Here is a 27724-nt window from a genome sequence, read left to right as displayed (position 1 = left end):
CAATGCCACGACCAGGAGTGTTTTTATTGACAAATCACCAAAGACAGGGTTGCGATGAGGACAACAAACTTTGAGGAGATACATTGACTGAAACACTCACAGGCAGTTGGTTGCAGCCAACCTCCTACACTAGCATGAAAACGACAATCATTTATATTGCACTCACTGTAAAAACAGGAGGGCACCAAGGAGGTTCTCTCGTACCTCCTTGAGGGCACTAGCTGATCTGGGGGAAGTGTGTAAGTCTCATAGGCCCAACACCTCAAAATACTATCGACATTGTGCACAAGCGAGTTGCCTAGAGCATTGAGAGAGTTAGAGGAGTGCACTGCATTCGTGAATCACGTTCATGATAGGTCATCAGTGGGATTTCTAGTGGATAATATGTAAAATAATCGTGTATGTTTAAATTGTCACAACCTAAGAATATTTTTCGGGTGATCACTAGTGCTGTGTTGCATTCTCGTCACTACCGACAAATGTACTCCTTTATTAATTTTGAGGCCTTTTCTCAAAGGAAGCTAGCCAGTCCATGTCACTCATCCCTCAAAAATACTCTGCTTTCAAGGATAAGATCCATTTATGCACAATGTCAGCAGTTATTTTGAATTTTTGTGACACAATTCATTACATTTCAAAGGAGTTTCACAAGAACTTACACATACTACATATATTGACAAATGTACGTACTACACTGACAAACGTATGTACTATAGCAGATGGCATGTGAGAAGCTGTCAGTAAGTTCTGATGCATTGGTAAGTCTGCAAAAGCTCAAGAAAACTTACAGTACTTTGCTTTTCTTTCACAATAAAACATGAAATTCAATTTTCCATGAGTGCAAATACATGTACGGTTAACATGAAAATGAACCTTAAATAGGAAAAAGTATCACACATTAACATTTGTTCATAAAAAGAAAACAGGGTCATGACAGTTTTTCATAGTCCCATAAAATCATATTCCAGTGAGTTTTTAGTTTATCCTAGGTCAATAGGATGCTTCAATATATGTAATTTTAGTGCAATGTACAATTCTTACATCTCTAAGACAGAATAACCTGGAATTCCAGACAATATTCGCAACTATTCTTCTAGAAAAAAAGTTTCTTCGACTGAAATACTCCAAAACAACTGTGGAACTACTGAGTAGATGAGTGCAGTAATAACTGAGCTTTGCACCCTTTGAGTGTATTCATGAAAATGTACATTACCTCCAGTCATGACATCTAAGCATTCTTCATTGTACATACACAATTCAAAACTATGTGTACATTTGTGCAATTGCTTTGCTGACTAAAATAGAAGGTGTGGTACAGATCTTCAAATGTTACTCCTAAGAATACCACATTTTCATTGTCATCGCACCATCTAAGATCTACTTACATCTTCACATACACTTGACCAACTAACTACACATTCAACGAGTAACGTCACAGTAACTCAAAAGTTTGTAAGCAATAAAATGGAATCATGATCATCTTACTTCTAGCACCTTTTTTGGTAACAGGAAAAGCACTTTTTTTGCTTGACTGAACCTGCTTTTTTGTTACTGTTCCTGAAACTTAACTTGTTACAGGTTCTACCTCATTTCTGATTGGAGATAATTGAAGGCAGAGAAAGACAGATTTCTCTAAAGCCACTGGTATCTCCACATGAGCGGTGTGTGAGTGGAGAAACATTGGTTTGGTTTTTCTGTTTTTTTCGGTGAATGCCAAGCACTTGCACTGGAATCCTACGACCTTTCACTGCTTCGAGGTCAACTGGAGGGGGCCACGGGGCGGTCGCCGACGCCCTGGGCCAGATCGTAAACTTCTCCCGCAACCGCGTACGCCAACTTGTCGGCTTGCTCCTGGTACAGAATGACAGACCGTGAATGAACAACTGAAGTACTTGCATGCATGTTGTAACTCACATGGGGTGTAAAGCAGTTCTTTAGAATGACAAATTTTCGATGTCAAAAGAGTTGGAGACTTACCTGGCAGCACAACTTCTTACCAGCAAGGTAATTCAGTTTAAGCATACTCAAAACAATGTCAGAATGATTAAAGTTGCAAACCCTCTTTAAGGTAGATAGCACACCCTCATTGGACAGCCTTTCTAGTCTCCTCCAAATTTCACTAACATGGGATCTTTGAACATTATCTGTAAGGTCTACCAAATTTCAAAAATTGGAGTACTTAACAACTGGCTACATAAGTGATAAATCACAAGCTATTTCTTAGTTTCCTTGCATTTTTTGAGGGCTGAATAACACTGGAGGAATACCATTCATAAACTTAGCTGAGTGGTAGTATTGACATGAGGCCTTTATTTGATAGAGTTCAATTGTCTCAGCAAACTGCAGAGTTCCTCTGTGCCTGAAACCTACAATGGTATCATCACTACTTTTGATTGTGTTACCAACAAAATGCTCTGTTACTAATTTAACATAAGTTATCTAGACCAACCAATTCAGCAGTTCATAACTGAAAATTATGATACAGTCAAACCTGTCCATAGTGGCCACCCAAGGGAAAGAACAAAAGTGGCCGCTATAGACAGGTTGGTGGCCATTTTGAATTCCAATACCTGCATTTTTATAATAGTAGAAAATACCGCATATAATCCTTAAAATGACAACCAGCAAATAAGTTTGCATGTGCAGCTTTTATGGGGATTTTTGTTGTAAAATTCACTTCGCTTTGTTTCGTTTTTCTATGCCTGCTTCTGATCTTTTGATTAAAAAAAAAACATTTTGGGCCTGAGGAACTGCTCTGGTTCATGCTGGTTTGCATGAACGGGGTTCAAGAGTATCGAGTTCGATGGAGATTGATAATGTGTGAAGCTTACGTTAACAACAAACAATACCCAGACAAGTACCATATTGTCCTTATTCAAAGGGACTTACACACTAATTAGTCAGCATTTTAGTAAAATTCTAAGTTATTGGGTGTTGTTGTTGCCTTTCGCTAGCATCTATTCAGGGTGGCATTACTAAAGCCTATATCTTTAGTGGTAAGACGGCTTTTCGTGGCAGAGAGCTGCATTAATTTTTGTCAATCGTGTCTATGTGATTGTGACTGAGCTAGGACTCGGTAGAATTCATGCAATGAACATCTAAGACATCGTTAACGGTTCAGCTAAAAAATTTTGGCCGCTATACGCAGGTAGATATTTACCACGGGACACAAAACGAGTGGCCGCTGGCCGCGTTAGGCAGGTGGCCGCTATACAAAGGGTCCATAATACAGCAATTTTGTGCAGGGGATTTTTCAGTGGCCACTATAAGCAGGTGGCCGCTATAGAGAGGTGGCCGCTAAGGCAGGTTTGACTGTATTTCTTTAAAAACCCTAAGAAGACAAAGCACAGAAACATCAAGTGAATTACTAATGTGCAAAAGAAGTAACCTGCGACAAAACATAATTCTGTACTCACCCTCGTAGCCGCCTCTGCATACACTCTGACCACATCCTCAGTGCCAGATGGCCTCACGAACGACCTCGCCGACTGGTAGTCGGCGATCAGGGCATTGATGGCGTCCTGCAGGCCAGCGGGACTGGTGCACTGCCTCTCGGCATCCGTGGTCTGTACAACTGTGCGGTCCTTCACCTGAATTGAGATGAAACACCAGTCAACTCTCTCTATGCCAAATATTATATGTCCAGGTCCCTTATGTTACATAAAGACTGAAGATCATCTACTCCTAAAGTGCCCAGGGCTCAGCTGTAACTTGACAAGCTCTTCCACTGGCTACAGGTCATTTCATACAAACGTAACACTACTGAGGGTTAGAACGAATCACTCATATGTAAGAATGCCACAATTCGTAAATGAATCTCCGCTGGATACTGGATCAGTTTTATGTGATAAAAACTTGTATGAAATTTACCCTTTCCTTCTGAGAGCAGAGACAGGCAAACACTTGTAAGGATCTCTAGCTACTAAAGGGCTACCACAGATTCTTGCGGTATCAAAGGATTTGTAAAACCTTAAGTTTCTACAAGGATTGGTATACCAGGGCCATTTCATAACAAGTTGCTATAGCTATGATAGCAACTTTTCCTGGAATGGCAGGTGTCATGGTAACTACATGAATCTAGTGTCCTGATTGGCTGTTGCCTGGAGAAGTTGCGATTCTAGCAATACATGCTATCTTAACCCATTGAGGACGAGTCCCGAGTATACTCGGGCAAGTGTCTATGGGAAATTAATGTTGTTGCAAAATCAGCCAGTCCTCAACGGGTTAAAGACCCAGTAGAGGGGAATTCATGGGTCATGGGTGGCCTGATTTATTCACTGCCCATTGGGGTACATTCGAAAACCATGTATAACACCAGTTAGTGAATATGTGCATCGATGCGTGAGCTCATTGCTAATGGTGGACTCCAGTCGAGATTTTCCAGCTAGCTATAGCTTCCCTACTCCACGGTATCCCTGCACACACTACCAGGTCCTTAGCACCTTTTTTTTTTTAAAATGAAATGGGGCCCAGGGCACAAAAAGCACTCCTTACCTTGACCTTGAGTAGTCTGTTGGGGAGATCTGTGTAGGACTTGTTCCAAGCCTCCATGTTCCATCTCCTGGCCCACAGGACCGTCTCCACAAGAAGCATATCGGACAGGGCGTCTCCGACGGTCTGAACGACAAGAATTTGATCAAATTGCTGCATATCATGCATCATATCCCATCTTTCACGACAATTCAGTCGAAATCTTGTTTTCCCTACTGACCATTTCTGTGGACTAGATAAAATCAAAATCTCCCAGATGTTCACAACATACTGCTGAACTTCACAGAATATACTGTTGTGAATATTTTCCACTTTTTTTTTTCATAAAGATATACTATTTTGTGTGACGAAGTTAAAGTTATAATTTGAAGCTGCACAGGGATTCCCTACACATTTCACCCAACCCATGCCTTATCAAATGTCATCATGAAGTTCCTACAGCCTACTCTTTTAGTTTTCACAAGAAACTTCACTTTCTTCTTCTTCTGAGCTCTCTATAAAAAAAGCAGACACAATTCTTGACTTTGTTTTTAACATGATTTTAGGTCCGCACAAAAGAATAATCCCCATCTTGTGAGCTGAAGGATGCAATGAGGCAAATTAAAAGTCATCAGGGCAGATGTCAACTGGCACACATTCAAGACAATCACAAACAGTGCGGCATTAGTCAATCTCCAGACCCGAAAACAATGAATACATCACACTTCTTCACAGTCTAACCCAGACACTTGTGAAAAATGATCAGTTTCCCCAGTGCACATCCCAACCAGGTGATAAATGAGGAGCCCCAGAAAGTGGAATAAAGTCTCGATGAAAGGCAGATCTACAATGTGAATAGGTGTTAATAACAAACTTACGACCAAGAGAGATAACTTGAAAATAGATGTACTAATGACAGTACCTACAACTAAAGTTGAATAATCTTCTAGAGGCAAACAAGTACTACAAAAGAGTCTCAGAAGAAACTTTGTTAGGTATGGGTAGGTCCTGTACTTAGGACAGAAAGCTATGCCCAGGATCTGACACACCAAACTAACATGTAAATTTTATCCCCAATCCATTCTAAATGTAGCAGGGGCCATGCAAACTCTCTAAGTGTAAAGTCAGACAAACCTGGAAGATAGGATATGACGCCTGACCATTTTTCACGAGAAAGTTAGATTTACAATCCTACTAGAAGTGCAATGCCATTCCATGATCATGTCAACTGACCTCAATAGAGTATAATCGACCAGCCGTATAAGATTCATTGCGATTTTATCTAAATCAAGATAATTATCAAAATCTCAACTTCCACATAAGTTTTCAAGGAAAAAGAATAAGTGGCAATAATGTATGCAAATCAGATGCAACAACTACACTGTATGTCATGGACTCACAATTCCACATGGGTGTTTATAAAAATGATGCAAACTGTATCTTTGATATTTATAGGAATCATGCACACAGAGGTATTATGGAATCATCACAAGTGAAATAGGAATATATACCTGATTAGTGAGGTCAACAAAGTGTCTTAGAATGGTGGCTGCCTTCCTCTGCTCATTTGACAGGCTAAAAATGAAGAAAAGTGAAGAAAAGAAGCACAGGAAATCTTAAAATTTTGCATTCACTTTTTCTTTAACCCATGGTGACACGATATGAGTTGATATCTGCTTCAATGTAGTACTGCATTATAAACCATAAACATAGTTTCAATCATTTATTGTTGTTATATTTCTTTTCCCTGAGCACTAAACATTAAACAATCCAGTAATGAGGCGACAGCATCATCGTTATTTCACTTAATTTGCATTATGCAGTTGTAAAACAAGTTATCACTTTAACAATCCACGTTGTCTTAATGAAAAAGTTCACCTTCATATTTCTGTGCTTTGAGAAAATGCATAAATATTAATAGAACACATTAGTGAAAGTTAAGAGGGAAATTGGGCAACCTGTTCAAAAGTTATTAAATTTTTTTTGAAGTTTCTGGGCAGTCACTGCTGGATGAGAAAGCTACTAAGCTTGTAATGTCAGATGTGTTGAACAATATTAGGAAAGTATAAGAAAATTCCTCATATTTTCACTTTTCTTTCATAATAAAAGAGCACTTGACTTGGCTCTTTTAGAAGACAGGGGGAATGATACTAGCTTTAACATACGACGAGTTGATGGAATGTGTACTTTTTTCAAAAAATTAAATCTTGTGAAATTCTTTTTACGCTTTCCTTGCATCATTCTATATATGTGACATCATAAGCTGTAGTAGTCTTCTCATCCAGCAGTGACTGTGCGGCAACTTCAACAATTCTTTAGAACTAAAACTTTAAAACAGACTGTCCTATTTTCCTCAAATTTTCACTGATATGTTTAACAAGTCCTGCTTTAATTAAACAATTCACATGTATATAAAGGTGTAAACTTGTCCTTTGTATCATGTCCGACTCCATTGAAACTTCCGACCGTTTCCTCTCATTTAATTTGACCCCATCTATCAAAATCAACTTGAACATGGACAGTCCTTTCCCTCCTAATAGACAGGTGCCAGCCAAGGGTACACTGAGCCCCAGTATTAAACATCACCACGACAATAGCTCTTTGATCAAACACCATGAACATGACAAAGAATATAAAACAAAAAGTCACCTCTCATCTGAGCTGGCATGATGAATCTTCTTCTCAGCTTCTTGGCTGTATAGTACCTGGATATTAGAAATGACACACACAACACCAGCAACACGGGAAGTGTCAATAACATATGAACAGCACTGACTTCTTTATCTATCTATCTATCTATCTATCTATCTATCTATCTATCTATCTATCTATCTATCTATCTATCTATCTATCTATCTATCTATCTACATGTATCTGTCTGTCTATGTCGAGAAACAAACTCACAATAATGTACAACATGCATGTTTATGTGGATCACTAAATTTTTTATCTACTGAAGTATTCATACTACTAGTAATACTTGAAAATTATGAGTACACTCGCAAGCTTCAAACGAAGGATATCAAATTTACACAAGAATGCTCAAAGAGTACTTAATTCATTAAATGCTTTATCACAGGATGATTTCAGTCCCACATCCACACATCCATGATAGTGCACTGGCAGCAAACATTGTAAATCTTTGACTTTTTATCTTACACATAAGTTCATTTCAATTTTGCTAGTCTGCATAATAACAAATCTGACGGGCTTTTGCAATAACTATTACCAGCACACAAAAACAAAACAAAAAATGAATTATGTTTTTCTCTTGTTTCCACATTGCAAGTTTTGGTACGACTCTTTGCTGCCGTTTCCTATCAACCTAACTTCATCGATGAGTGAAACCTGTGAATTGGCAAGATAAATACAGACAATCGTGTGGTGAGCATGACTAAAATCAATATCTGCTTGTCACAGCTGGGCATCTAACACGTGGTGTGGCCTCCAATCGACTCACCGTGCCGTGTCCGTTTGCTTCAAAGTAGACTCCGATGTCGAACTCCTCTGCTTTGTGATGCAGATGTTTCACACCTGTGCACACGCAGGCCACTGGGACTTTCTGTGAAAAGTGAGAAATGAATGATTCCTCCATTAACTTTGTGAAAGATATTCACTATGAAGAAGAATGTAGTATGGATTTAAGCAATAATATTTTCCATATACTGAATTATTTTCTTCACCTGAATTATCAATAACTTCTATTCATTATTTCAACAAACCTCTTGTGTTTGCAATAGATCTTGCCACATATATGCTAACAAAGTTGGAGATTATTTGTTCTTCACTTTGGTATTTTCGAACTCTCCACACATTTGAGACTACAGATGACACATGATTGGACTCTCTCTAATGATGAGACTATTTCAGCAACGGTAGGAAAGTAAGTGATCAAATAAGTGCAGTTTTGAGAAAATCTGCTTGCAAATTTTAAGGCAGTCACAGGCATAGGAGTCTGGTCATTTTAGCACTTGTAACAGATCATTCAAATCATCATGGTACTCTAGTTTTATGAAAAGCAAGGCTTTGAATTTCAAATTACTCCTTGGCTTTAGAGTTCTGACAAAATATTGTACTGATATCAATCTTCAGGTGTTTTTTTTCCATAAAAATTACACTTCTTTTCAGTCAAATCATTTATTTTGACATTTTCTCTGCTTTGATGTTTGTGATTTTTTTTTATTTTTTTTTTTAATAGGGGTAATGTGGTCATGAGTTAAAAAATTCTGAATGCCTTCAAATTTGATACAATCAATCACAATGTGGAAACACGTGTACAGGTCTAGCCACAAGCAGTGTCAAACAAAAGTGTTTCACACATTTTTAGTTGCCGATCACAAGGAAGCAAGAAACAAGAGAGGTGTAACAAGCATACATATAATAACCATAACATGTAAACAAACAAACAAACAATCACAACATTTCAAATGGGATATCATTTGTGCATTAGCACATTTTTATTTATTTTATTTATTTATTTATTTATTCAATTTTTTTTTTTTTTTCTGGGGGGGGGGGGGGGGGAGATAAAGATGCACCAATGGATGATATGGTACGATTTGGCGGAGTTCTAACTTACCAGAGTTTCCACAGCATACTTTGTTGAACTGCCATTTGCGTATGCCGTCTGGACAAGGCCCATTTTGAGTTGTAGACCACTCTGGGTGACCAGCTCCTGCACGTATCCCGCAATCTGGATCACAGCAAAAATTATTAGGGGGTGAGTGTGATATCCACGATGACACCAATGTTAGCCATGATAGTGATGCTGACAAGAACACGAATGCTTCTTCTGCATCATTCGTCAAGCATATAGAGACTGATTTACATGTTAGCCATGTCATTTTACATAGAGTATAGCTGGTTTATTGCCACTTGGTCTAATATCAAATGGTCTACTTCCCAGTTTGTCTAACACCACTACGGCTAAACTCATTTGGTCTTCTATAAATTTCGTCTAATGCGCGTTTGGTCTAATCCTCACTTGGTCTAATCTCAAGTTTGGCTAATAATCATTTTGTCTAATGACCAGATAGTCAAATGCAATTTTGACTCCTTGTATATTTTTTTTCCATTTTGTCTAATAAACTGTGGGTATTAGACGAAATAGGCATATCCCGTCTGGAAGTAGACCAACTGGTAATGAGGCTAAGTGGCAATGGGACTAAATGGTCATTAAATAAACTGGTTGGAGACGAAACTGTACTAGACCATGTGGGTTGAGATTAAATACCTATTAGACGATGTGGGAGCAGACCAAGTGATAGATCACCGTATGGCTTATTAATGATTATGTGGCAGGTGGTAGGTGGGGCTAGGCATACCAGTGGACCATGTGATATCTCGTACAGCAATGCATTTTGAGGTACTTTTTAGTATTCCTTCATGCTTCATGCACTCGGTTTCTATGTCAGGTTAGGGGATTTCGTCTTTTTCAGTACCCGTGGCTAAATATCCTTTTAGCGGTAGTGCATTCATTCAATTTCCTTCCCTCTATCTTATGAATTTTGTGCAAAGTTTCTACTTTGAACAAAAAACGAATATCACATGCAAACTATGTACCATTTAACAAATCTCTGATCTCGTTAGAGCGGAAATTTCAATGTGCCTTTCAAAAGATGCCTCAATATCATCCCGTTAAAGTTGTCTTCCTATTAATCTGAGTCTCGATTAAACAGAGGCAACTGTATAGGTAATGTCACAAGACCACCTTTGCAAACATGTTTGTCATGTGCCACCCTTTTCTGTTTCCCTCATGAAGTGGTTGATATAGAACAGATTTGAATATGTATTTTTACGTCTGTTCAACATGTATTTGCCAACTCCCTAGAGCGTTCTTGGCTGCCTGCCACTTGGCAAGCACATGGGTAAACACCAGCTTCCCATTTTATCACATGCAGACAAACCTCGACTTGGCTGAGGTTCAACAGCACATCAAAAGTCAAATCATTCACCCAATCTAGCCATCTGCATCATGGCGTGGCTACAATGCTAGCATATTGATCTCAGAAAACAAAACATTTCGTCGTAAAAATTGGATTCTTGTCGTGAAGTTAATGGGGACACTCATCATCCTTGGAGTACATGTATTTGCATATTGTTTGTTCATCTGCAGAAAAAGGAGGGGGGGGGGGGTTGCTGGCATGTCTCATGAATTGTGAATATCGCAGCATCCAGTGAATATGACACCTTGCCATATCAAAATACTGTATTCAGCACACAATAGATATTTCGTGAGTGTAATGCTTTGTAATTGTAAGACAATTTCGCAAGCAGTCCAATTCACAATCAAGAAACCCAGTGATGGATGAGAAAGTTATGGCAGGCCAAGTTCTCTTGAGATGTAAATTTTGTAAACGTTGGTCTGTTTTCGAGTTCTACTTTATAAAATTTTCAATCTCAAGAGGGGTTTCTAGACATCATTCAGTATATTTGCAGCAGCATTCCTTGCTCAACAGCATAGAAAGTAGATTTGCATTCACACTTACCAGTGTTGCCAGCTTGTCACCATCAAGAAGATGAAATTTTTTGTCTGGAAAAAAAAAATACGAAAAAAATTAAGGGATGTATTTCTGTTGAAGTCAAAAAGTCATTCATACATTTGCTTTGCAAAATCCTGAGTTTTTGTGAAAGACTAATAACAGACCAGAGTTTCTCACATCCACATCACTCCTCACTTTAAAATGGACACAACTCTGAGCAAATGTGAAAAGACTTTCTTCACAGCACTTGTTTCAAATGTGGAAAATTAACATATTTCAAGAGTGTTTTGTTTAATCATTTGCTGAATTATGATTTTCTCATTTCAGGTTTGCTAAAATTCTTCTGCAAAAAGAAAATGCAGCAGTTGCCTTATTCATCTTCCATGTCCCACTTTCCGCCGAGAATCTCTGATAAGACAACAGCAATATGACAAAAAAAAAATGCCCTCACTTTCCAAAAACACAGAGACAAGAGATTGTAGTGACATGACACACACACTAGGAAGAGAGACACACAGACAGACAGACAGACAGACAGGAGTGACGCACCTTCATCAAGATAGAAGTACACTATCCGATCTGCATCGCCGTCCAGTGACACACACTTCTCGCCCACTTGAGCAGGCATGCCTGTTCGGAGGGACACCAAATCATATGATTGTTTTACATGAAAATGAACACACACACACAAATACAAATCATTTTAGAATTTACTGCTTGCATTGCTCAGATACAGTAATGGAAAGACAGGTACAAGAAATATAAATTTAAAAAAATATAGCCTTCCCTACAAGGATGTAATTTTAAGTTTCATATTCTGCAGCAACTTCTGTTCATCGATATCCACAAGTTTCACTCGCCTCAGCAACACTTGTTGATAACCAGTAATATCCATGAGAGAGTTTGTGGAGGTTTCCTTTTTTTTTACAAACAAACACTGCTGTTGCTTCATACCATCTGTGCCTTCACTTTTGGGAAGATGAATCATCTCAACATTAGAACAATAAACAAAAAAATGAAAAATAATCTATTAACATATGTTGGCTGCAATGCAACAGTATGAGTGCAGCACTTCATAAATATTCTTGCTGAAATCTGTCACAGCATGAGTGGTCTACCAGCACTGTTTGAATGTGATATTTGCTTTGCAAGCAGCATGTGTTCCTTTACAGTGCAATTTTAGCCCTTACCAAGATCGATTTCTATCGATGTTTTAATGTTCATTGTTATGATATTGCTCTCAAGTCTAACAAACAGAATGATTAAAATGTTGGCAAAATCACACCTAAAATATACCGGTTACAGAATTTCAAATTCATGCAATGTGTGCACAAAAATGGTGACATTAGTAGAAAAACGGTATACATAATGGTGATCCCCTCACCTAAGAAGTCTTTCGCTGACCTAAAAACTAATCATCGCTTAATATCCTCTTTTTGAACATGTTATCAACAACACCAAACAATATCTCCTGTACATCAAAGGTTTGCTGTTGTACTAACCCAGCAATGATGATCTTTTGGAACAGGGAGGAAAGGCTTGTTGGTGCTATAAATCACTGGCCCAAAATGTGAATTTTGTCATAATTTTGTCCAAGAACCCAAGGGAGAGCCATGAGTTACTGATATTATCTTCTCAGCTTATTGATATCATGTTGTTTTGTCCATCATCACGATTCCAAGGTAATGTGAAACTGCTAAAATACACGAACTTGCCCGTTTTACATTTAATTTTGATGAAACTTCTGTTGTGTAGTGTGCCTGATTTCACTCTGTACATCAGAGTCAACGTTAACCTGGCATGGAAATGCACTTGAATGCACACCATTCACAAAGCCAACAGCCTGTCATTAAACTAGTTTTGCTAGGGACAGTAAGACACAAAGAAGAAATCATATGACATTTCTTTCTAAGGTCATTACTTGTTATGTAAAATTGCCCATGGAATTTATTAGTTTACCAATCCCATTTCACTGTTAATTAGTAATAAATGACTTATTTGATGATTCTGGTATGGTTACCTGATGAAGGACTCTGCTGAACCTTCACAAAATCTGCACCACACTGTTGAGTTAAGACACAAACCAAACAAGAACCATATGCTGTGTTAATGCGCATATCATGCATCACCACAAATCAAAAACAGGAATGCAAGAGTGCTTCAGAGTTGTGTACAGGAAAAGAATGATGGTCTATGATTATGAGCTACGATAAAAAAAAGGGGGAAGGGGGGGGGGGGGGGGGGGGAGGGGAGGCAAACATGCAATTGCAGTAAAAAATCACCAGTAAAAAGTTCAAACAGCCTTGACACTTCTCATGTACTATATGTTCCCAGCCCCCCCCCCCCCCCCCCCCCCCCCCACACACACACACAAAAAAAAAAAAAAAACTAATGAGAAACAATCCCATACAGTACCTCTTTCAACATCATGATCTAACACACCACGTATGTATCTTTTAGTCCCACATGCTGGTAATGGTGTTAATAGCTCTCAAGGCATGGTATTCAGTATTTGTTATTTTTCCATGATTTCACCTAAGGCTAGTATAATACTGATGTTTCACTCTATTAGATCTTGTGCTACATTTGTGTTTCTTTTTCTTTTATCATCACACAATCCAAACAAGATGGAAAGCTCAACAAGAAACTCTCAACAATTTTGACACTGTTGCTTCTGCTAGCAACTCTAGTCATAGTAGGCTAAGAAAACATCTGCTCATTTGGCTTGATACAAACGCCTCTAGGTATGAGGCCCTACGAGCACTTATGCTATTAAAAGACACTTTCCAGCACTGTAGAAATCACCTGTTCATTCAGCTTTCCAGAAGAGCCATCATTATACACAGTGATGTCCAGGAGGCCAGGGTTCATGAAGGTCAAGAACTGGGCGACCTTGAGGGCCCCAACTCCATTGGCCCCGTCGAGAAGGATGTGATTGGAGTAGTCAATGCACCCGCCCACGTCATTCTGTGAGGTGTGGGTTGGAGAAGATAGAAAATGACGCATGGAAGTCAGCAGAGTGAGAGACAATGGCCCGAATTCACAAAAGGTGGTACAAATTTAAACCATGGTTTATGCAAATTTCTTCTGTGTAAAGATGACTGACAGACTGCCTACGCCAACAGATATCCAGTAACAAACATGCATATGTGCATCTCAACTGTATGCCTATTTCAAGTTTACTTCAGACAGTCTTGTAACAAGGTCTGAATTTAAACCAGGTTTATACCACCTTCAAGACCTTCAACATCCTAACACATCCTCTAGTTCTTCTAGTTTGCAACTAGTAAACTGGTATCATTCCAAGGTGTAATATATGTAACAAGCTTTTGCGTAACCAAAATGGTTCAGTTCATCAAAATAAGCTTTTAATATATCATTGGGCATTTCTAGCTAAAGTTACAATTAGACAATACATTTTTAGCCCATCCCCCCAAAAAAAATGAAAATACAGTAACCATTTACCATCATTATTATTTCATATCAGTCAATTACCTATTAACATGTATCCTATGTACCAATGTCATTTCTAGCATATTAAAGCTATTGCCTGAAAATTACATTATAGCCAATTTGATGACCTCTGTCTGATGACCTTACGGGAATCTGCTCAAGATTCAGTGCATCTTTTTCCCTCTGGAAGTCTCATCTACTGCAGAATCTGTCTTGATACTGAAATTTTCGCGGTGTTGAAATTTTCGCGCATTTCGTGCAACCAGAAACTAGCGCGAAAATAAAAGCACGCGAATATTTTTGCTTGCCATAATGTTCCTGTGCTTGATGTCTTGATTTCGCGGAATTAAAAACACGCGAAACTCTTCTCACCCGGCCAAGCGCGAAAAATTAGTCGCGCGAAAATATCCACTTTTACAGTATATGTCTTTGGGAAATATGGGGTTTACAGACAGATGGACAGACGGACGGACGATCTGAAAACACACACTACCAGTATCCTCCATTTACAGAGGCACAAATACAAGCAGAAAGCCTGATTATTCACTTACAAACACAAAAAGAGAGAGAGAGAGAGAGAGAGAGAGCAAGCTGACATGAAACATAGCACACTACCCAAGGTTGTTTACTATGGAAAAAATATGGTGCCGCTCACCTGCTCGCTGCGTGCAGGGGTAATCAGCTTTCGCAGACTGGTGTAAGCTGCTGCCAACTTCTTGTAGTAGCCTTCCTCAGTGTGCTGGCCGTAGGCATCTTTGGTGTTTTGGCAACGCACCAAGTAGTGGAGCTGAGGGGTGGAGAGTAGACCTGGTCACAAAGGAATGGAAACAAAAAAATATTTGTGATTAACATCTCTCATGCCATAAAACATTCTCAATACTCAAGTCATTGGCGAGAACCAACGTTTCACGTTTTTTTGATGATCTTCAGTAATATGCAATACTAATTTGCATTTCAAAACAGATTTTCCGTTCATTCAATATCTACCATTGAAAATCTTAAATATACCAAAAAATTCAACAACAAAACAAAACAGTATTCAAAATACCAACAATTACAAGAACAATGGTATTACAGTTACCTACACAATGTATGACACACATGAATGCAAAATTATTTTCAACCCAAGCACAGGCTTCAGGCATTTCATTGTGGAAGTATCGTTTGAGGAATCGTGTGATTGTGAACATGGCAGATCTTCACTTTACATGAGAAATGCATGTCATTTGTTCTAATGGGCATTGTGATTGGAATTTACAACAGGCCCTGGCCCATTGCTCTTCCTATTCCTCCTTTAACTCTTCCTCATTGACGAAGAGAGCCCCACTTGTGACTTCACATTCTGCTGCTCACAAACGCAAACACATACACATACACAGACGCAAACCCACATGCTCGTGGGTGTACACAAGCTTGCACACTACACACAAAACACATAGTTTTGGTACCCAAAAGTTTCCCTGAATTTCCTTGTCTTAGTTTGTGTTTCAGGTTAAAGTACCTTTCATATAACTAACACTGTGAGACTTACTCGCCCCAAAGTGCTCTCACGTCTTAGTAATCATGCAATAATGGTTTCGTACCAGAGCCGCCGCCATACGGCGTCGATAATTGCATGATAACTGCGACCAGCAGCGTGCAGCCCCATACGCATAGCTAACTGCGACCAGCAGCCCCATACGCATAGCTAAATGGGGCTTCGCATTGTAGCTTACAGGATCATGACAGATTTAGTATCGCGGGTAAATATCAACTTAAAATCCAGAAATTTCTTCAATTTGAAGACTTACCAGTAAGTTGAAGTACCGGTATTGAAAACAGGCTTCGGGCAATGTTTGGTTTTGCCAATAGTCCCTTTCTGTTCGAATTGATGACTGAATGTGACTCGGTCGAGAGGACCTTGGGAGAGCTACACTGAATTGACGGCCATGCATGCGCACACAAACATCTTATCCGTTCATGGATTTTAAATTTGTTCGCATGTGATGTGTGCGTATGCGCTGGCCGTAGTAATCAGTGTATGTAGCTCTCCCAAGGTCCTCTCGACCTAGTCACATTCAGTCATCAATTCGAACAAAAGGGGACTATTGGCAGAACCAAACGTTGCCCGAAGCCTGTTTTCAATACTTCAACTAAATTGGTAAGTCTTCAAATTGAAGAATTTTTTGGATTTTAAGTTGATATTTACCCGCGATACTAAATCTGTCATGATCCTGAATGCTACAATGCGAAGCCCCATTACGCTATGCGTATGGGGCTGCTGGTCGCAGTTAATTGCATGATTACTAAGAAATGAGAGCACTTTGGGGCGAGTAAGTCTCACAGTGTTAGTTATATGAAAGGTACTTTAACCTGAAACACGGAAATTCAGGGAAACTTTTGAGATACCAAAACTTTTTATTATCTTTAACACAGAAAACTTTTGCTCAAAGACTCTCACATAAACTGCATTCATATCATCCATGATGGAACAGAATTACCACTGATGTATAGGTCACACGAGAAGAAAAAAGTTTTAATCGTCCTCGACCTGCAAATATTTCCTGTAGTATAGCAAAAAATACATAAAAATTAAAAAATAAAAAATCTTGTCTGGCTTCAGTACCCCTGTTCGTGCTCTGTGATTTGTGATAGCATGGTGCATATATTGTGGGTGGCTGGCATTGGCTTACCATAGTCGGTGAGATGACCGTTAACTGCAGTGACCCCATCTTTCAGCGCCTGGACAAGCCTCACACTACTGGGTCTGAATGGGAGAAAAATTGAACAAAAATTACAAGCAAGAAGAAAAAAAAGGCAAACTCTGTGAAAAAGAAACAATGTAAAAACATTTACAAACACACACACATACACACACAAATCACTAGAGCTCAAGGTCCCTAAAGACAGCAAAGAAAAACAACATATCATCCCTGAAAAGGTTCCTTTTCAGCATGTTAGTATTTGCACTGCTGCAATATTTGCTGTACTGTATGTGCAAACAATTATGGACTGACTGTACTCAGTGCTGGATCAATATGTGACATATGGGATCTACACATGCATGCAGAATCTACTGTGACACAAAGTGCTGCTGTTGTGGTTTTACTTTTGTATCTCCATGTATCTGTCAGTGAGAGTTTGGGTGATGTTCTTTACATACGATATGTGACTGGATTCCAATTGATACGTATTTTATGTGAGACACACCCAAAGAACCCCTTCAAAACAAAGACTTAGATAATAATGATAACTTACAATGATGTAGAATCTTAGGATCTCACCAACATCTGTGGTGGTTGCCAATGCTGTAAGTTACTGAATGCACACTGAAGCTTTATACTCATGTTTCCCCTCTAGATGTCAAGTGCACTATGCAAGGTGGTCACATGACCAAAACACTTACACCAAACCTTAGGGCCAATCAGAACTGCATTTAAAGGGCAGTCAGTCTGCAATCTTCTGAGGAGTATCGCTTGGAGTTTCTTCTCCATGAAGACATAAAGCTTGCACACTCTCTGGCTAGTCTTTCAAAACTCGACAAGTCTCCCTTTTGACGCCGTAAACCTGGTAGCGTGAAACCTCGCCAGTTTTGTTCACATGACCGACAACATTCTGAAGCTTTACGCAGTATATTTCTCAGGCATGTGAAGCCATACATGTACATGTTTATGCAAAGCTGACAGATGCACCCAAGTGGAGTGCATTTCTAAAATATTGTGACATTTTGAGGAATCCTAGTCTTTTTATAAAGAATGAAAGGAGAGATCAGATACATAGTCTTGTTGAGTTCTTCAGTCTTACAGTAATTACCAACAAGCAGATGCAAAGGTCAGATGATAACTGACTGTCAAATGGTCATGGTTCCATACCTCATATTGTATGGCCCGAATTCAGGGAGGTGGTTAAATCTAGACCACGGTTTATGTAAATTTCTTATGTATAAAAATGCACATAATAGATTGTGCATGCCAACAGACGTCCAACAACAATCGCGCATTGATATGCGCAAGTGAAAGGTAGGATATCTATGCCAATTTTGCCCCTATTTTAAACCATGGTCTAAATCTAAACTACCTTTGTGAATTCAGGTCTATTTGTTTGAGATAACTGTCGCTCTTTTGGTATAAACTCTCCTTCCCGAACAGACTCAGTGCCATACCTTGTATCTCTGGCTACAAAGACATTAGCGCTTTGTGATATGTCGACCTCCAGTTCAGCAATGATTGCTCTCACAGTGGCCTCCAAATCTTCATCTCTGTGTGTGGACAAAGGGAAAAACATGAAATATTTGGATATTTGTAAGATCATATCTATTTAATTGAATGGAATGGAATGGATTGGAATGGAGTAGAATGGAATGGAATGGATTGGAATGGAATGGAATGGGATGGGATGGAATGTAATGGAATGGAATGGAATGGAATGGAATGGATTGGAATGGAATGGATTGGAATGGAATGGAATGGAATGGAATGGGATGGAATGGAATGGAATGGAATGGGGTGGAATGGAATGGAATGGGATGGAATGGAATGGAATGGAATGGAATGGATTGGAATGGAATGGGATGGGATGGAATGTAATGGAATGGAATGGGATGGAATGGAATGGAATGGGATGGAATGGAATGGATTGGAATGGAATGGAATGGAATGGAATGGAATGGGATGGAATGGAATGGAATGGAATGGAATGGATTGGAATGGAATGGAATGGGATGGGATGGAATGTAATGGAATGGAATGGGATGGAATGGAATGGAATGGGATGGAATGGAATGGAATGGATTGGAATGGAATGGAATGGATTGGAATGGATTGGAATGGAATGGAATGGAATGGAATGGGATGGAATGGAATGGAATGGATTGGAATGTAATGTAATGGAATGGAATGGGATGGAATGGAATGGAATGGAATGGGATGGGATGGAATGTAATGGAATGGGATGGAATGGAATGGAATGGATTGGAATGGATTGGAATGGAATGGAATGGAATGGAATGGGGTGGAATGGAATTCAACTGAATTGAATTGAATTGACCTGATTTGTATTAACATGGCCACTAAGGAAGCAATTAATGCTTGCATGCATTTAAGCAAGCAACCAAGGGATCAACAACTAGGAGTCCCTTCTGAAAGACTAGTCAATAAGGATAAACTGCCTTGTCAAGGGGCACAACCACTACAACTAGGGGATTGGAACCAGGGACTACCACATTGATGGTCCCTGGTCTTACCCACTGAACCATAACAGCTCTTTTAGGAGTCGAGCAATATCATTGCTACTTTTATTCTCCTATACGTCACTCACATGATATAAAGCACCAAACTTCATCATAATATGTGGGTTTATTAGGCCAACCTTCACAAGATCTTTTTCCCCAATTCAACCCAGGCAACTGTTGCATTACCATACTCTCTGTCAATGCACACATATATGGATGCTATTGGGTATATTGTCACAATAAATCCAGAATGTAACTTGACAATTTTCTCCGGAACTTCATCATATTTTTGCCTCAGGATTCTTTAAGTACACATTTCCTGTCTCAGGATATCCATGCATAAAGTCCTCTAAGTCTAATTCCTCTAAGTTTGTAATTTGCAAACTTACAATTAAATCTCAAAATGTGATTTCCCTTTCTACAGCCAAACCAGAGAATAATATGCTGTCATGGTGTGCCACCATTAAGTCTGATGACATTCTAATGTTCATCTAGGAAGTATACATGTTATTTATTGCATCCACAATACTATAATGCTAATTCCATGGAGTTTACATGGTGTACCTGGTACCTAGTACCTGGTTCCAATAAGCTCAGGGTTCATGAAACACTTCTGAGATACAGAAAACCAAAGAGATGAATCAAGGTATAGAATAGACCATTTCCAGACATTATACCACTTGGTGAGAAGTCAAGAAATTAAATCTGTCAGCCTGGACACAAGAACATGGGTGTGACTCACGCAGCATTGGCCAGCCTGGTGGCATGGCCCTCCCACGCAGGCAGCAGCATCTCTCCCATGGGTTCCACTAGCTTCACCCCATTGTCTTCCACAGGGTTGTGGGAAGCTGTGATCATCACACCTATGGTAGCTGCAAAAAGAAAAGTGTGAGGAAAATTACTTGGTATCAGAACAGAGTTGTCCATTTGATGATGATAATTACTTGAGCAAAGTTTTCCTGGTACTTGGTGGGCTCTCAGAAACAAATAATCATCCTTAGGATACTTCAGAGAAATTTCCCCTCTGATTGGTATACAGCAACTGAGCATTTATATGCTGAATGCTGGCAAGGCATAATGCAAATTTTTGGCTCTATTCCATAATTGTATGACTTTTACCATACAATTCTCATGATTCACTTACCTTTGACATGCTTGGAGCGCAACACAGCTAAGATACCCATTCTGAACAAGACTGCATCCAAAATGTCAGCACTACAAGGAAAAGAATTTGGAAACAAGCATATTACATGTATCTAATTATTTTCAATGACATTGTTCATAGCTGTTAGAACTATAAAGGGCTATATGAAGGTCAAATGTCACCATGGAGCTGAAGAAGGATGAAGAGAAAAATGTGATAGACTAACACTGATTTGCAACATTTCATGAAATCTTCAGATGCAACAAACAAAAACTGCGGGGGGACACATTTTGATACCACATGCAAGCTCCAGAACAATTTGCAGGAACGTAACAAGCAAACAGTATATCCTGCATACTTTAGAATGATACAGGAATTAACTGGATCATGCTACAATAAGCAGTAGCAGTCCAACTACCAAGTTTGACTAAGGGAGTATGCCAGTCAAAGGACTGCATAACAGTGTCATTGGAGTATGAACGGACCAAGGAACTCCATCTTGCTTGGCCTGATGTCCATAGAGAAATCATAACATTATCATGCTGTGCCAAATATACGGCAAACTGACACCCTGTAGTGCAATCACTGTGGGGGTGCTTTTGTATTTACCAGTAAAGACTGGTAGAATCGAAGCCTGAAAAGAAATGCCATGTGTTCTGCATCTTAAGTGAAAGAAAGATGAACTCTCACAGTAGAATCGAAACTTGCTCTCTTGCAAAAGCATGTACAAAATGTACGGTACAGTTAATGAAAAAGCAGACACGACATAAGTCATCAGGCATTCAACCCTGTGAGAACACTGCACAGATGAGTTGCTTTGAGGACACCCATAGCCCCTAATCAATGAAGGACAGCCTAAATTTCCCACTCAGTGGATTCAATGAAAACTCCAAATAGGAAGTAGAAGTGGAGTGGACTGACAGAACGGTCCTTTGTGGTACTGGTGGTCCCCTCTGCAACCTTGTCTGTAAGCTGTGAAAAGTAACTGAAAAGGTACTCTTTTTTTTTTTTTTACAAACTGTTGTTTACTTCTACTGGTGATTATGGCTACATGATCAACTAGAAAAGCACTTGGAGAGCGCAGACCATTGCTAAGCAGCTCATTTCCACCAATAAACGCAAGCTGAAAATCGATAAATTTCCGAACATACATGTAGTATAGAAGCCTTTTGTTTCATCACACAGCTTCCTGCATGTTGCGCTGCGCCTTTGTGTGAGCAAACCTCAAATACGCACAGCTTTAACTCCCAAGTTCATTTACCCTAGCTGCCAAAAGATTAAAAAAATCCTTCAAATATCCATTAAAATTCCTGGATCACTATCAAAATTTAATGTTTTGTTCCTTGTATCATTATCAATTTTACGTGCAAGTTTCATTCAAATATGTTCCCACTTTCTTAGTTATGTTGCAAACAAACACCAATAAAAATATAACCTCCTTCCTCGGCAGAGGTAATACCTTGAACTAGTGAAAAATCCTTGTCCCTCAATGCTCTATCGTACCTCATTTGAAATCCTTGACTTTACTGAGAACAAGTCTAAAACAATATCATTCAATATGATGTACATGTATGGGCAGCCAACTGAGGCCAAGGGCAAGTGACAATTCATCCCATAGTCTGTTAAATGTACATGTTTGTATTGTATAGTACGGTACGGTACCCAAGAATGTGACTTCACGCTACCAAGCTACATGAGCTTCAATTCATTATAATTGGCCCCAACCCAGGATATTCAGCATCAATTCACCATTGTGTGGCTTATATGATTTATACAAGAATCATGGAGTACAAACAATGCAGACAATTTTCAGGCAATTGCAGTGCTAACCCTGCAATTGCGGTGCCAAGCAAGCGAATGTAAATAGAACTAAGAAATAATCTGGCGCTAAGCGATGGAGACAAAGTCCGAACCCCACTGACCAATCAGAAACGAGGTAATCAAGTGCTGCCGGTGCGTGCGTGTACTTGTACAGTGCACAGCGTAATCATGAATATTCATGTGGTTTTTAAAGTAAGGGACTAAGAAATACGAGTGTAAAAAGGTCAGTTTTCTCTTTAGCACAGGGCAAGAGCTTAGTACGGGATTTATTGGTGAGTGTAAAAAGCTGAAAAAAATTGGTACGGGATTAACGATAGTCCTGGGTCAGAGAAAGTACGGGGTTAAGAAACACAAGTGTAAAAAGGGCTAAAGAAGTTTAAATGTACCGGTACTTATCACCACATTGACACAACATACAGATCATACAAAATATCTTCACTGCAAATACATCCCAGAATTTGTATAATGGTAATTTTAGATCTATGTCTGCAATAACTTACATGTAAATGCCATTTTATCTGAATCAAATCATTTCTGGTCTGAATTCTATCATTCGAGTGATAATACTTGCTAACCCTTTGAGAATCCTTTGACACTTGCCCGAGTATACTCGGGCAAGTGTCTATAGATGGGAAAATGAGTGTCGTACAGCAAAATCAGCCTGTCCTCAACAGGTTAAGTTCATGGTGAAAATATTACCACTCATATTCAAGAAGATAAAAATGCAAAAATTGGGCCCCACTTTGGTTTTCCAACAGGGCCCCCGAGGATAGCAGCCCAAGATTTGTACATTCTTAGGCTATGTAGTATGCACCTGTGGTGTGAAAAGTAACGAGAGTACACCAAACTTCTGATGACATGGACAACAGAAAAGTAACACTTAGATCGATGTCTCACTTCCAGCACGCAGGAGAGACACACAAAAAAATAAATAAATAACTGATTACAGTGCACTCCTGTTAAAGGGATTGTACAGTATTGGTGGAGATGAGAATTGGGCCTTTAACTTTTTGCGAGATACCAAGAAAACACTTATGATATAGTACAGAGCATACCATTTTAAGAGGAATTCAAAGTTTATTTGATGAAAATCGGGTTTGGAATGACTGAAACATCCAAAAACAAAGTAAAACAAAGTGATTGTAAAAAAGTGTGGGTCCCACACTTCATTAAAATCGCTCTTTTTGGATATCTCAGCCATTTCAAAACCAATTTTCATCAAATAAACGTTGAATTCCTCATAGAATTACATGCTCTTTCATATTTAATGAGAGGTTTCTCATTATCTCACCAAAAAATGTTAGAAACCTGAAATTAGGTCTGAACCAAAACTATACGATCCCTTTAAACGAACATGGCTATAATGAAATTCCCATTGCAACAAAATAAAAATTACATTGTAAGGCCAAAATATTATCCACTTTATGTACTTTTATTGTTCATTTGTTCGGTTATAATGAAATTTCACTATAATGAAAGAAAACTGCTGGCCCCGAGGACTTTGTTAGAATGGGAATCCACTGTACCCAACCCTGGAATACCATACATAAAGGGAAAACAACATTCCTAGGTTTGTAAGCCTGCCTTAGAGGAAACCAAAATTCAAAGAGAAATGTAGATTGAGTGAAAGCAGCAACATTAGTAGAACACATCAGTGAAAATTTGAGGAAAATCGGACAATCGATGCAAAAGTTATAAATTTTTAAAGTTTTCGTATTGGAACAGCTGGATGAGGAGACTACTAGAGGTTATGATGACATCATTTGTGAACAACAATACATATAAAGAAAATATAAAGGGAATTTCACAAAAATTCACTTTTCTATCACAATGAAAGAGCACTTGACTATTAAACCGCTTTAAGAAAGCAGGGGGAATAATTGCTACCCGAACATATGTCGGTATCAAGTTGATGGAATGTGTAAATTTCATGAAAAATGAATTTTTGTGGAATTCCCTCCATTTCTTCATATTGTTGTCCACACATGAGTGTGGACAATAATAGGGGAGGGGAAACCCAAATCTTTATCTGAAATTAAGCGACCCAAAAAAGATACATGTATGTACAGCAATGGCCCAAAATAAAAGCAAGAGGAACAATCTATTTTGAACCCTAGCTGCTTGATTGACATCAATTTTTAGTGGCCCTATGCAACTAGGTCACCACTAATGTCAAGCCCTGACATTATATATTTTACAAGGTATGTTGGGAAGACTTCCTTATGTCCTGTGACTGTGAGTGCATGCATTCATGCGTAAGTGCTACAAATGTAGCAAGGGAAGGGTAGTGTAGAGTGGTATGGAAAATAGTGGAGAAACATACAAAGTATATCAAGCGAGCCTTCTCAGACGTTTGTAGAACTACAATGTAGATAAAACATAGAACAAAAACAGCAGATCTGAACAGTAAGATAATACCTGGTCATCACAACAGAACAAAAAGAGTAAGACCCCCCCCCCCCAAAAAAAAAAAAGAAAAAAAAAAGCTGAATGGTACAATCTTGATTCTGTATATGCAACATCTACATTCAGGAGAAAAGGTCTTGACTGCATGAATGGAAATGTACTTTACGCCCGATTATCTTAAAGGTCCAGTTTACCTTTGGGAGTAGTGATTTCAAAAATTTTCAAGATATCACATTTGATGCTTATGTGCAGATCTCTTGTATCACAAAACATGCTACCATATAAAATGTTTGCAATGAAGCCTAAATATGAGATATCAGTGTTTTTCTCAATAAACCATAACTGTAGACGGTTTAATCCGGAAACATTTTTATTATAACTATTGTTCTCATTTTGTGTATTTAACAATGTCACTCAACATCGATTATATGGATTCAAATATTTACAGTGGTTGTTTCTAGCCCTAACTCACATTTTAGGACTATTTTGAAGCACTTATACTGGGTTTTTGTTTCATCTGCAAATGGTAAATTATGCCTTTAATATCTCTAGGGTCTAACCATTAGTTCAGCTTGTCACTAAGACTACAGACTGCTGCAAGTCCATGTGAGAGGTAGGCCGAGCATGTGACAAGACATTAAAGGGTGTGTACAGTTCTGGTCGAGGTGAAGATTTAGCTTTTAACGTTTTGTGAGATATTCAGAAACCACTCTATGAGATGTCAAAGAGCATGCGGTTCTAAGGGTATCAAAAGTTTATTCGATGAAAATCGGTTTTGAAATGGCCGAGATATCAAAAAACAAGGTGAAACAAAAAGATACTAATAAGGTTGGGGCATATCGCCTTTTATTATTAGCACTTTTTTTGGATATCTCAGCCATTTGAAAAACAATTTTCATCAAATAAACGTTGAATCCTTCTTAAAATTACATGCTCTTTCATATTTCATAAAAGGCTTTTCGTTATCTCACTTAGGAATGTTCAAAACATGAATCCCTACCTCAGCCAGTACTGTACAGTCCCTTTAAGAGCTGATTCTTTCATCTGTATCTAGAATGGAATAGAAGCTGAACACATCGACCTAGACCAGATAGTGGAACTATCCTTGGACCAGACGTAATTCACTCCTTACTGGTCATCAACCTTGATGTCCTTTATGAGTACCGTAGTTGAACCTGCGTGATCTGTGGTGTGCTGTGCATCCTGTGGCATGTGTGTCATTCGCGTGGCCATGACCCATGTGGCTCACCTCGAACGGACTCACTTATTTGAGTGCATATGAAAACTTTCTGAAACTGAAAATCAAACAATCTATGTCACATAGGCGGATGGGCCTACTTACATACTACCAGGGGTGGATCCAGGAATTCCGTAAATAGGGTGCGCATGCACGTGTCCCTCCCCATTTTTATCTTTTTATTACCTCCGCCAAGGGAGGAGGTTATGTTTTCATTACTGTTGGTTTGTTTGTCAGCGTGCAAAATACCTCAAAAAGTTGTGCACGGATTTGGATGAAACTTGCTGAAAAGGTTGAGAATGACACAAGGAACAGATGATTAAATTTTGGCAGTGATCCGGAAATTTCTATACATTTTATGAAGGATTTTCAATATTTCGGCAGGTAGGGTCGATGAACTTGGGAGTTCAACATGCGCATTTTTAAGGTTTTCTTACACGCACTAAAGTGCGTGCTCTAGTTTCCGCTACGACGAGGCGCGCCGCGCAGTTGAGGGTTATGCCGTAACAAAGGCTCCTATATTGGGAAATCGGGCGATTTTTCAGCATGCATACGTATGGGTGGAAATCACTGATCTCTACGGAAGAGCAAGATTATCGGTGGAAAGTATGTGCTGCTTGGCGGAGGTCTATGCTCTCGGGAGTGCTTTTCTAGTTTCTTTTGTTTTAACAAAAAATAAACTTCTACACTTAAGTTCTAGTCTACTGACGCTGACAACACTGTGCAAAAGTAAACACCATAACATAGGTAAATGTGTAAAATGCCCCCCCCCCCCCCCCCCATGAAACAAACAAACAAAGCCAAAACAAACACTGTGAAACAAACGCTAAAAATTAACTTGGTTAAGCCGAAGGGTTAACTTTTACCTGCAACGGAACCCGGCGGTTCCATATGCATAATGCTGGTTCGGTGTCTTTGGATATTTTGCTGATCCCACGTGAATCCCTTTCAAGAATTGCTCCATTTTGCCACAGACCAGTCGGCAGTGGCAGTGACCTACTTAGTACTTAGTAAATACCGCGTAGGCTAATTACAAATCAGATAAGATAAACTTTGAAGACGGCGATAGGGCAGTAAACAGGCAATAATGAAGTTCTGCTCTGCTCGGCTCAGCTCGCGCTCAGTAGCACATGTCGTGATGGAGCAGTAAAGAGTCTATTAACGTTAGTGTAGTAATGTGTTAGTCAGGATCGACAGCACGCTTGGCTAGATCTCACTCCTCAGTGCTGTAAAAGCACGAGAGAAAAGCAGATTGGTGATGACGACTGACAGTCACTGGCATTCCTGTTAACAGTCAGAGAGATGAGGGCTAAAACGCGAGGATGCTAGATCTGTAGATGATATTAAAATCTAGACTCAAGTAGTAAATGTGTCCTTCGCAGCAGAGCACAGAAACAATGTTGTTGAGGTCAGTTGCCGACGATGCGATGATGATGATAATGATGTCACACCACAAGGACAAGGACAAGGTGGAAGATAGGATGAACTCAGCTAGCTCTACT

At 39.1% G+C, this 27724-nt stretch overlaps 1 protein-coding gene across 1 annotated transcript; it reads right to left on the bottom strand.

The window, feature by feature from the left end:
- LOC139736564 (phosphoacetylglucosamine mutase-like) lies at positions 1-27510 on the bottom strand. Its single transcript, XM_071647312.1, has 17 exons — positions 27089-27510; positions 20759-20829; positions 20357-20486; positions 18547-18642; positions 17078-17151; positions 15061-15212; positions 13758-13919; positions 12973-13015; positions 11502-11582; positions 10959-11002; positions 9050-9163; positions 7931-8032; positions 7120-7175; positions 5982-6045; positions 4495-4617; positions 3417-3590; positions 1-1851 (listed from the first exon to the last, which is right to left on the bottom strand). The coding sequence occupies exons 1-17, from the start codon at positions 27184-27186 to the stop codon at positions 1759-1761; spliced, it is 1677 nt and encodes a 558-aa protein (XP_071503413.1). The 5' UTR covers positions 27187-27510; the 3' UTR covers positions 1-1758.
- Between the last annotated feature and the right edge of the window lie 214 nt (positions 27511-27724).

The sequence above is a fragment of the Diadema antillarum genome, unplaced genomic scaffold (genome assembly GCF_040938485.1).
Source record: "Diadema antillarum isolate AM-2024a unplaced genomic scaffold, OU_Dant_1.0 seq00000653_RagTag, whole genome shotgun sequence".
NCBI classification, from domain to species: domain Eukaryota; kingdom Metazoa; phylum Echinodermata; class Echinoidea; order Diadematoida; family Diadematidae; genus Diadema; species Diadema antillarum.
This window is presented reverse-complemented; position numbering and strand designations above follow the sequence as displayed.